The sequence below is a fragment of the Sebastes umbrosus genome, chromosome 22, assembly GCF_015220745.1.
Source record: "Sebastes umbrosus isolate fSebUmb1 chromosome 22, fSebUmb1.pri, whole genome shotgun sequence".
Lineage (NCBI taxonomy): Eukaryota > Metazoa > Chordata > Actinopteri > Perciformes > Sebastidae > Sebastes > Sebastes umbrosus.
The window spans coordinates 19,762,427-19,774,834 of record NC_051290.1 but is presented as its reverse complement, the minus strand read 5'-3'; the positions used below and the strand labels follow the sequence as shown (position 1 = coordinate 19,774,834).

Sequence of the window (12,408 nt, the reverse complement as noted above, 5' to 3'; positions counted from 1 at the left end):
CCTAATTTTGGGGAAGGGTGTTAAGCCTTTCGAAGAAAGGAGTTTGGCTGCAATGCAAGGGGCACAAGCTAAAATCTTGCCTAGGGCACCAAATAGGTCACCAAATAGGTCACCAAATCGCCCTGTCAGTGCTTGTTTAAAACATGTTACCATTTTAGACAACACACATAGATAATGTTCACGGATCATGCACACATTACACACGCCTCACTGAGACTTAAGAACTGTTCAGGACAATGACCATTCGGTTGACAATTGAACTGCTGCTTGGGCTCTTATTGTGACACATTGCAGCCTACTGAGAGAATCAGACAGCAGTTGAACCATTCAGGCAGTCGGACTTTATATGCTACAGAGTCAGAAATAAAAAGAAATGGCAGAAAATTAGAATAAAAACTTTTTTCTTTTTGTTTAAAGTGAATATCTTGTCCATGGCAGAAAACATTATATTTCATTATGTTATTATGAGTCCATTCAAATGCTACTAATGAATAATACTGTAGGTATTCTCTCAATTAAAGTACAGTACTGGGTGTGTTGAACAGGTCACAAGGATCGATCTTATTGTGGGCCGGTGTGTCATCACATTACACATTTTACGGCCGATCACATCACTTAATAGACAAAGGGAAGCAATTTGTCTGCAGTCTTTGAACACGCTATTAATATTATTATTATAATATTATTTATTTATGTATTCAGTCATATTTTTTACTTGCCTGATAACCTTTTACCAGGCCTACATTTTGTCATTTTTTGGTGTTCCACAGATAAACAAGATAAAAGGTCTACTGCTCCTTCAAAGCTAGTGTCATAGCCAAGGTCTCCATTTGATAAATGCTGTTTTTGAAAATACTGACATCTTGTGCTACACTAATTCTGCTCCTTATTTCCATAATAGTAAAATAAAAGTTTCAGCTGACGCCAAAACTTAGGTTGCTAAATGGCAAGTTGAAAAAGGAGAAAAGAATCAACTCGAACTTATCCAGAATCTAATTTATTAAAATATGAATGAATACCTATATGATATTTTATATAATCACAATGAATACAGATTTCTAACAGGGCTTTCTAGACATAAAGAAATGGATAACATATTTATGGTGTACTCATTTAATTCACAAAACTTAACTGTTCCAGTGTTTGAGGTCTGAATCAAAAAAAAATAAAGCTTTCCGAAAACAGCAAATGAACAATGTGAACAAAATTGCACAGATCCAAACTGAGAGCCCTGGAGGACGCCAGATAATAGCCGGGAAATGCTCACACCTCCATATACGTACACAGCAGCTACAGTAGTAGTAATCTTGGCTGGGGTTGCAGAAAGTATTGACACGTTTAAGTCGGGTTAGTGAATCTCATCCACCCAATTTACACACTTCACAATACATGTCAGATTTTCACTACTGTTGTAACAATACGGATGGCTTTACTTATACACAATGCTTATTGCTTTCAAACATCATTTGTAAAAGAAACTGGATTTAATCTATGCGCCCGATTTGACTGTTATCAGGCTGTTAAATAGGCGTTATCGGTCGCTATAAGCACCATAGATGTGGGTCAGTAGGGGCCTACTACATTGTAAAAGTGAAAGTGAAACTGAAAAGGGAACACGTTTTAACACGTTGTAAAACTGAATGAAACGTTACGTTTTGAACACACACGAAAAGGCTTCTTTAGGTTTAGGCAACAAAACCAAGTTTAGGGAAAAACATTGTGTTTTGGGTTAAAATAACTGTTTCAAAAGTGAAAGCAAAACTTAACGCTTGGGAACACAAAGACAACTACACATTGTTGGTTTCACACGGGATGCGATCCCCGGCCTCCTGGGTACTACAGCGCCTGACTTCCTGCTCCTGTCATAACTACTACAGTCGCAAGAGGTTGCTGTCGTGTTCTTTTATACCTTCTTTCGTTGATGTACCATGTGAATAGATGATAAAACCTACTAGTGGGTGTAGTAGGCCCCTATTAACCCACATCTATGGAGCTTATAGTGACCGATAACGCCTATTCAATAGCCTGACAACAGTCTAATCGGCTGATCTATCAGTGCCACCTTATTGAATACCAATCCCACCCATTTGCCCACCCATCATCCCACCACCAAACAAACAAAAATAATTTAATAAAATTCACACAAACATCCAAGAACCTGAATCTGAGTTATAAAAACCACTGAGCAAAGTTATCAACACACACCCATGCAAACGTGAACAATCTGATTTAAGATATGAATAAAAAAGAAGAAAAGAAAATACACATAAAATACAATAACTTTAAGTGGAGACTTTCTTTCAACTGTGCCATTGATGCAGTAAAACAGTGCGCTAGTGTGAAAATCAGTGCATAATATTAAAACCGCTACCTTCAGAAACTTGGTGAAACATGCATTTACTGAATGCTTGCTGACTATTGCAACATTTCCCCGGGTCTTTGGCTTTTATGGAGACCAACATGACGACGATGTACTGTGAGAGTAAAAAGAAAACCTATAAAAGGCACTTAAAACTACTTGGATATTGTTATATTTCTCACACATGGCAAGCTTTGTCTACGTACAGGTTTACCTATGGGATTGCCAAGTATTATAGACAATGACAACCGTGCTCTGCCAGTATTATGCACTGAATCATCTTCTCCTTACGTATCCTGTTAAATAATTCAATAAAATCTCTAAACAGTACCATAGCATACAGCAAAACCATCATAAATAGTGTAAACTAGCTGTATGTCACCACATGTAGACTAATCTGCTAGTTTTTGTATTACTGATAAAGATACGCATTTATAAAGCCACTAGTTTCAGACACATTTAAGACCTAACTATGACAGCTACAGCATTAACATAGTAAACCACAAATGATATCATCGGGAGTAATAATATAAAAAATAAAATCTGTGCTAATGCATTGTAAGTGCTATGGTTGACAGAGCAGACTTAAAGGGCCAGTGTGTAGGATTTGGTGGCATCTAGCGGTGAGGTTGCAGATTGCAACCAACTGAAACTACCGCGTGCCAAGCGTGTAGAAAATCGATGGTGGCCGACGCGAAAACATGAATGGCCCTCTCCAGAGCCAGTGTTTAGTTTGTCCGTTGTGGGCTACTGTAGAAACATGGCAGCCGGCTCTGTGAAGAGGACCTGCTCCTTATGTAGATATAAACAAAAATACTATTTGTATTTTCAGGTGATTATACACTAAAGAAAACATACTTTCTAATATTTATATTCCATTTCTGCCAATAGATCCCCCTAAATGTTACAGACTGTTCCTTTAAGCTGAACAGATTTAAAGGAACAGTTTGATATTTGGGGAATTATATTTGCTTTCTTGCCGAGAGTTAGATGAGAAGTCCAATACCACTTTCTGACATGAGAGTATCTATCTTTTCATCTTACGCTGGGCAAGAAAGCACAAAAGTGTATTTCCTAAAATGTCGAACTATTCCTTTAAGATAAACGTAGTGATTTAAGTATTATTTGATAGTATTTGACACTCAAACATCTTCAATAAGGATTTCACTGCAGGTTAATTGGCTGTGGAATGCTCGTTATACAGCAGCTTTGACTACGACATCTACAGCTTAAGATTGATAGTATAAACTTGTTTCTACTTTTGGATTTTTACCATGGCATGGTGAAGTGTTCACTATCGGCTTGCTATTACACTTCATAATACCCGGCTGGTCGTGTCATAAAAGTATCACATATCAGTATTCAAGTTGTGAACTTTGTTCTGTGGCCAAGCTTCATAAAACATCACTTCATAGATAAAACGTTCATAGAACAATGCAAGAAAACATTCATAAATCATCAGGAATGCAGTTGACGCCAGATCCCTTCGCTATTCACAAGAAATTTCCACACTGGAAGATCAACAACCAGAAAATCTAAAAATAAAAAAAAAAACAGCTCATGCATGGCAAATAAAAAGGACATAGTTAAAAGAAACAAGGCACAAACTTTACACAGAAATGCCTTTCTAATAGACACACTGATTCTGTCTGTAGCTGATTAAAGGTCAGTAGTAAAGGCTCTAAAGTAACCTGAGAGGGGTTCCATTTCGCCAGCTGCTTTCAGGTGAACACTTCCATCCTTCTGATGCAATTAGCCATTAAAAGTGGTTTCCAAATGCTGAAAGTAGCAGTCACAGTGAGTAAAAAAAGCATAATTTTCCCGTCACTCCTTTAGGTGTTTCTTGACCCTGTTTACTGCCAGTCTGGGCCTTGTAGAGAAAGGCAAAAAAAAAAAAGCTTAGGATATCCACATACCAAAGCTGCTGCCCAGCTCCCATAGCACAAAAGAGGACAATGGAGGCGAGCAGATGGATTCTTAAGTGTGTATACAGTGTTTCATCATGGCAGCCCAGGAGCTACTGTAGTGCTACCGGCCTACACGTGGGTGCGGAAGTGGTGGCTGGCTTGGATCGGCTGCCTGCTTCGGAGCGGGATGAGCCACAGGAATTTCCAGCGAGTGCCACAAACTTCAGCTAGCGCCCACTGCCAGGATTTCTTTGAGCCATATCTGAAGAGAAGAAAAAAAAAAAAGCAATTATTCATGTTAAACTAACTGAGTGATACCACTTACATACAGCGGGTAAAATAAGTATTGAACACGTCACCATTTTTCTCAGTAAATATATTTCCAAAGGTGCTATTGACATGAAATTTTCACCAGATGTTGGTAACAACCCAAGTAATATAAACATACAAAGAAACCAACACAAATACGTTCAGAAATTAAGTTATGTGTAATAGTGTGAAATGACACAGGGAAAAAGTATTGAACATGCTTACTGATATTTATTTAATACTTTGTACAAAAGCCTTTGTTGGTAATGACAGCTTCAAGACGCCTCCTGTATGGAGAAACTAGTCGTATGCATTGCTCAGGGGTGATTTTGGCCCATTCTTCCACACAAACAGTCTTCAAATCTTGAAGGTTCCGTGGGCCTCTTCTATGAACTCTGATCTTCAGTTCTTTCCATAGATTTTCAATTGGATTCAAGTCAGGTGATTGGCTGGGCCAATTTATCAGCTTTATTTTCTTTCTCTGAAACCAATTGAGAGTTTCCTTGGCTGTGTGTTTGGGATCATTGTCTTGCTGAAATGTCCACCCTCGTTTCATCTTCATCATCCTGGTAGATGGCAGCAGATTTTTATCAAGAATGTCCCGGTACATTTTTCCATTCATCCTTCCTTCAATTATGTGAAGTTTGCCAGTACCGTATGCTGAAAAGCAGCCCCACATCATGATGTTCCCACCTCCAAACTTCACTGTTGGTATGGTGTTTTTAGGGTGATGTGCAGTGCCATTTGTCCTCCAAACATGGTGTGTATTATGGCATCCAAAGAGTTAAACTTTGCTCTCATCTGACCAGACTATATTCTCCCAGTATTTCACAGGCTTGTCCAAATGTTGTGCAGCAAACTTTAAACGAGCTTCAACATGCTTTTTCTTCAGCAATGGAGTCTTGCGTGGTGAGCGTGCATACAGGCCATGGCGGTTGAGTGCATTACTTATTGATTTCTTTGAAACAATTGTACCTGCTAATTCCAGGTCTTTCTGAAGCTCTCCACAAGTGGTCCTTGGGGCCTTGGACAACTCTTCTGATAATTATTTTCACTCCTCTGTCAGAAATCTTGCGAGGAGCACTTGGTTGTGGCCAGTTTATGGTGAAATGATGTTCTTCCCACTTCCGAATTATGGCCCCAACAGTGTTCACTGGAACATTCAGAAGTTTAGAAATGCGTCTGTAACCAATGCCATCAGTATATTTTGCAACAATAAGGTTGCGAAGGTCTTGAGAGCGCTCTTTGCTTTTACCCATCATGAGATGTTTCTTGTGTGACACCTTGGTAAAAAGACACCTTTTTATAGGCCATCAGTTGGGACTGAACCAGCTGATATTAATTTGCACTGACAAGGGGCCGGATTGCTTTCTAATTACTGATAGATTTCAGCTGTTGTCTCAGCTTTCCATGCCTTTTTGTACCTCCCTTTCTTCATGTGTTCAATACTTTTTCCCTGTGTCACTTCACATTATTACACATAACTTAATTTCTGAACTTATTTGTTTTGGTTTCTTTGTATGTTTATATTACTTGGGTTGTTACCAACATCTGGTGACAATTTCATGTCAATAGCACCTTTGGAAATATATTTACTGAGAAAAATGGTGACGTGTTCAATACTTATTTTACCCGCTGTATATCTGTTCAAGCTGGAGCTAGCAGCCGGTTAGCTTAGCTTAGCATAAAGACTGTAAACAGGGGGAAACAGCTAGCCCAACTGTGTCCGGAGGTCACCAAATCCATCTGCAAGCAGCTCTGAAGCTCACGAATAAACACATTATATTTTCGCTTGGAATCTTTGTTGGTTGCCTGACAAAACACACATAATAAGAAACCCATAAAACCACCAGTTGACGCTTTTATACTTTGTTTTTTTGGACGGATTAAACAAACAAGATATAACGTTTATAGTGAGCTTTAGAGGTGTTGGTAGGTGTATTTTGTAACCTCTGGACAGAGCCAGAATAACTGTTTCCCCAGTCCTTATGCTAAGCTAAGCTAAGCGGCTGCTGGCTCCAGCTTCACATTGAGTGGACAGACATGAGAGTGGCATCGATCTTCTGAGCTAACTCTCGGTAAGAAAGCGAATAAGTGGGGCATAAACGGAGTTAAACAGACTCACATTTCATTGGTGAACTGAGCCATTTTCTCAATGGTGGTAGTGTCCTGTAAGGGGGGAAAAGGACAACGCAAAATGAGAGGAGGATTTCAATCTATTGCTCCTGTAGAAAACTCCATCTCTACAAAACTTTTCTCCAAACACCAGCTTGCTGTTTCTCACCTCATCATGGAGGCTAAGTATAGATGTTTCTAACATTACAACAACGCCACAAGTCTTGATGAAAGCTTGTAAATTACTTGAATGTAATTCTTAACATCTTGCAGGTAAACGCTGTCGTTGTCAGGATGTACAAACACTTGCATGCACACTCCCTCACACACACACACACAGCCTAACCCCAGACTCTCTCTCTTGTTTCTTTTTTATTGATCGCTCCATTACTGGCATTGATTGTTTTATTTTTGCGTACTATGTCATTCGGTTGTGCCTGCAGCTCTGTGTGCTGCTGCCTACTTTGTTAGATTGTTCTTGAAAAGACAGAACATGCTTTCAATAAGACAATCAAGCTAAATTATACTGCAAATAAGTACCATCATGCATATTTCATAGAGCCGACAAAGTGACTCTAAACAGTTACATTACCTTGGAAAGTCACATTAACATAATTACAGCAGTAAATGTCATTTGAAACCAGATAATGAGTCGTTACTCAGTACTCACAGAGAGGATGCCCGACATCTGAGTGTAAAACAAGCTAGTCATGCCAGCAAACATGACCAAACCCATGAGCGCCGAGACTCGCAGCAGAGCCAGTTCATGGCGTGTTGTAAACATCTCCTGGCAGAAGAAAACAGAACGGCAACCCTTCGGTGTAAAATCCTCTTATTTTCATAATCTCAAAGCTCTATGTGTGATGACTTTTTCATGTTGAAATATTATATATATTTATGTAGCAGATTCTTAGAGGATGAAAGCGTTGAGCACTGTTACATAAGACTTTAATATAACTAAATAAATACTGCTACACGTGCATGTCTGAAATGTAGTCTGTAAGCTCTAAAAACATTCTTTATGTCAACTGAGGACATCATTCTTGCAGAATGTACCTGGTCTAGTCCCGTCAGCGGCTGGAAGTAATAGTACTGGCAGAAGTTCAGCACCAGGGTGTACAAACTGAGGACCTGGGCATAGAAACAGAGCTGCAGGAAGAGCCAGTGGTTGTCTTCTCCCACACAGTTATTGATCCTGGAAGGAAACAAACAAGATTTAAGATATTACCTTTTATCATTTTTGACAATTTTCATGAAAAAAAGAAAATGTTTTCCCAGAACTATATTCGCAACGAGCTATTCAATTTTGTTGTTTTTTATTATTTATTCCTACTTTTCAACACTGTTTTGTGTCCGATATGTAAAGTAAGACCTTCACAAGTGTGTGTGTATCCTTACCAAGGACAGTGGTGGTCCATTCTGCGTACACAATGTCCACAACGGCTGCAGTGGTGGGACCTTTTGGGTCTCATTAAGTTGCACTTATTGCACAACTCCCATTGCTCTCGCTCTGTGACATAAAAACAAGTTGTTTACTGGTTATTACTGGTAGTGTTGTATTATTCTAGTATTTGTAGCAGACATAGTGACACAGTAATAACATATTGTTTGTAATTTGGTCTAAAGACCGAAGGGAAATGTATTAGCTGATAGCGATGCAATAAATGTGCTCCAGTTATGTAACATGAGGAGCAAAACAGGAGAATTAAAATGCTGTATTGACTATGTTTAATTATTTACAGTTATGAAGATTTATGGATAAACAGTTAAATGTGCACAATCTGACAAACTGGATTCTGGATCCATACCGGAGTGAGGTATGTGGGGGTCCACAGGAAGACGGCCGGGATCTGCTGTGGAAGCTCTGAATAGGGCCGCAAAGCAGAGTGCTGATGCTATGTAATAACCTGAGGGAATACACAGTATTCAATTCTACGTGATGCTTAATATGTCACAATACAGGATCAATAAGAAGGTTTTTCTTTGGAGTAATTCACATAATGCTCCGTGGGCTACAGCACTTCATGCTATTTTTGAAGAAGCTGAATTACAATTCATGTATAGTAATAATTTATCATGCAGCATGAACACAATTAGAAGAAAGTTACTTGCTAGAGTTGAAGACAAATGGTCAAAAGATATATTGTTAAAACCAAACTTCCGAACATATAATCAAATCAAGTACAATTATGGCACTGAATCTTATGTTCTGGCAAACTTATGAAGGAGTCAAAGGTCTTTAGTTGCACAGGTAAGAACAGGAATCCTTCCTCTGGCCCTTGAAGTCAGTAGATTTAAAAACATCCAGGAGGACAACAGGTTGTGCGAGTTAGGAGAAGTTGAAAATGAATCACACTTTCTTTTGTATTGTCCATACTATGATGAGTTGCAAACTTCTATTATAAATGAAATGTCTGTTCAAAATCCCAACATGTTTTGGTGCTCGGATGATGATAAAATGGGACGGCTTTAATTTGAATGCTTATAAGTTGGCTACATTCCTTCCTCAAGCTTGGAAAAAACATCAGGATGGTTTATTTGTCTAGTGTTATTTATAATTTATACTGCTACTCTGGTTTCTGCCTTTGTCTTTTCTTTATTTTCTAAATAATGGTGTCCTGTAAGCCCGTTTGGGTTGGGCATATCATTTATGCATGACATAATACTAATATAATCAAATCAAATCAAAATCTACTTAAAGTGTGTAATCCATACAGCCTAGTAGTCAGGAATTCCAATGACTCATTTTCAGTGCTCTCTCCCCAACAGTTGAGAAATGCTATTTTTAATCTCTCATATGTGTCAACAAAGAAATTCCTACAGTGGGATACCAATGATGATACTCACAAACGACTATGACCCAAGGGATGTGTCCCTCATTGTAGTGTGGAAGCAGAACCAGTTTAGTGACAAAGAAAGTGTTGTAGAGCCAGATCCCAAACACCATGCTGATACACAGCCAGCCCATGGGGTCCACCACAAAGTGCAGTCGAAGCTTCATGGCTGCTGGGACTCGGGGGGTGGGGGGGGGAAACCTACAGTGGACCTCAACACACCGACACAGAAGCAAATCTCCATTTGATGATTGGAAATAGATCTCCACATAACAGACAGCAACTGGCTGACTAAACATCCCCTGCTCGCTCTCTCTCTCTCACACATACAGTAATTGATCAAATTGATTTTACTGTGATTGTTATATTACTTCTTTGCGTAAGCCTATGATACCATTATCACCAGTGTTACCACTAGTGATATCGTGGTGTACAAATATGGAACACCAAAATACATGTTATCACGAGCTCGTTATCCTAAGAACATTTTAAAGGGAAATTATCAGCACATTTAATTAATGATGTCTAATTATCTTTTGATATGTTTAGATATATTTTCTTTTCTTCTGTACTGTTTTTTTCTATGTATTACAATGTTTTTATTGGATTGTTTTCCACTGTTTGGTTAGGTTTTTCTGCACATTTTGTGTACTTCTTGTTGTTGTTTAACTTTTGTTGCATTTCTTGTTTGTTTTTTTTCATTGACTGGATTTTGTGCAGTTGTATATATGTGCAAATAAATAAATAAAATACTTTGCATCACAAAGCTGTGATATTTTGCCTTAAATACTGTTATATGACAGTGAAAGTTATTATACATAGATGACTAGTCAAAAGCAAAATGATATGATTAAGATATCTGACATGTGCTGAGGAGGGTCATGTTTTCTTAAATTGGTCATGAGATGAAACCCAGGCCTACTTCTGCTATTCATGTGCCATAATCACAGGCTGTAAAGCAGATCTGGGTCTAGATCTGGGTGTATAAACAAGCCCAACCTGAACTACACTACAACACCTAACACATGTTTAACATTAGCATTATCTGCTAATCTAACCCAGTCTAGATTTGCATACCAACAGCCCTCACAAACCTGCTAGTCTGCTCTACAAACCTTGTTATTGCAACACCTCTCTGGCTCCATCATTCATACTGTACTACTGATAACACTGACAGCCAGGATGGGCTGGGCTCTCCTGTGTTAGCTCAGCTAGCATCAGCAGGCTAATCTGATTTAATTAACGTTATTAACACGTTCATATGTAAATGATGTCATTGATTGTGTTTAGCGTCAGTCAGGATTTCCTACGATAAAAGGAAAAGATACATACTTTTTTTGTTTCTGTCCAATCCAGCGTAGGTGTCTGTGTCGCTACTTCCTCATCCGAGCCTCTGTGGGCTGGACAGGAGGACGGGACCGGAAGGGACAGGCGCGCTGGTCTGCGAACACATTTCCGGTTTACTTACAAAATAAAACACTTTTTAATGGGACTATATTCTTGTGATTCATAAAACACATATATTTAATAATAACAAGTTTTTATTAATTTATAGTTTTATTAGTTGATTTAAAAGTTTCAATTTATTTTATATAAATAAATTACGAAGAACAACCAAACGCTAAAGGATTATAATAATATAATAATAAACTTTATTTATAAAGCACTTTTCAAAAACAGGTTTACAAAGTGCTTCACAGACATAAAAACAGAAAACACATAATGCAATTACAAATTGTCAGAAAATTAAACAGCACCTTCATTTTTTTTCATCATTTACTTTTCAAGCAAAAAGGATCCCAATTCATTGCTTTCAGCTTCTCAATAAATAAACTGTATGGATTAATAGAATAGTTATTGTCAGTACTCATGTTTGCAACATATATGCAATTATCCTGCTACACCAATATGGGATATGCTCAAATATTTTTTTTTAATTATGATTTCTGTTTTACTTACTTTATTATTTACCTCTTTGAGTTTCCTTATGTTGCCTTTTTGTGATGTAATGGCTGCTGCAATAACACAATTTCCCATTAGGACTATTGATAATGTATAGCATCAATGTACTTTATTGATTAATAATAAAATACTCTATTTATTTATCTATCTATCTATCTATCTATCTATCTATCTATCTATCTATCTATCCATAGGTGTTTTGTTACTGGAGATTGCTCCAGATATCCAAATTCTTTATAGAAGAAATTTTACTCTTTTGGTGGGAGATGGTGAATACTGGGGCTCTGGTTTGAGTGTACACCCCTCAGGCTTTTATTTGAAGGACAACATTCAAATTTCCTTTTCTATCCTGGTTGTCTGCGTGAGCTTGACTCAGATCCTGTGGACTGGTGGGCGGTGGAGCGCAGTGCACCAGCAGCAACAGGGAAAACAGTCTGCTGCCTCCTTCTGGTGAAAGATGAGTACTACATGTAGAGGCAGTCTGCTTCCTTCACTTCTGTTTTTTTTTTTTAAATGTATATTTTGATTATATTATATATATCATTTATATAATAATTAACGGTATATATTCTATTCTATTTCAATCGAATTTAATATATATATTTTTTTATTATTTCAAAATGACAGTATACATAGTAACAGCAGAAAACATTAAAAGCATTTACATAACAAAGAGCTGTGCCAAACATAAAAGGACAACAGAAATGAAACAAAACCAACATAAAATAAAAATAAAAAAGACAATAAAAATAAATAAATAAATAGATAATAATAAAAAAGACCATGCGAGAGTATGACAATAATTCCACTTAAAAACTTTAAAGATATTGCATACATTCATGGTTTTCATTGCTTTTTTGTTTTGTGAGGAAGAAATTGTTGACAGATATAATTCCATTTCTTTCATAAATACAAAGAAATT

The 12,408-nt window shown here is 37.6% G+C and overlaps 2 protein-coding genes across 5 annotated transcripts in view; both read right to left on the bottom strand.

Annotated features, from left to right (window-relative positions):
* LOC119481208 (serine/threonine-protein kinase pim-1-like) overlaps nt 1-12,408 on the bottom strand; it is a 1,020,488-nt gene that overhangs the window by 961,086 nt on the left and 46,994 nt on the right. The window lies entirely within an intron of this gene.
* On the bottom strand, nt 3,234-10,965 carry zdhhc21 (zinc finger DHHC-type palmitoyltransferase 21). 2 transcript variants are annotated; one of them, XM_037757975.1, is made up of 8 exons: nt 10,857-10,965; nt 9,538-9,736; nt 8,499-8,597; nt 8,089-8,200; nt 7,747-7,885; nt 7,361-7,477; nt 6,701-6,744; nt 4,396-4,528 (listed from the first exon to the last, which is right to left on the bottom strand). In XM_037757975.1, the coding sequence occupies exons 2-8, from the start codon at nt 9,689-9,691 to the stop codon at nt 4,396-4,398; spliced, it is 798 nt and encodes a 265-aa protein (XP_037613903.1). In that variant the 5' UTR covers nt 9,692-9,736; nt 10,857-10,965. The 2 variants fall into 2 exon arrangements, with proteins under 2 accessions (XP_037613904.1, XP_037613903.1); XM_037757976.1 differs by lacking the exon at nt 10,857-10,965 and having other exon boundaries at nt 3,234-4,528; nt 9,538-9,691.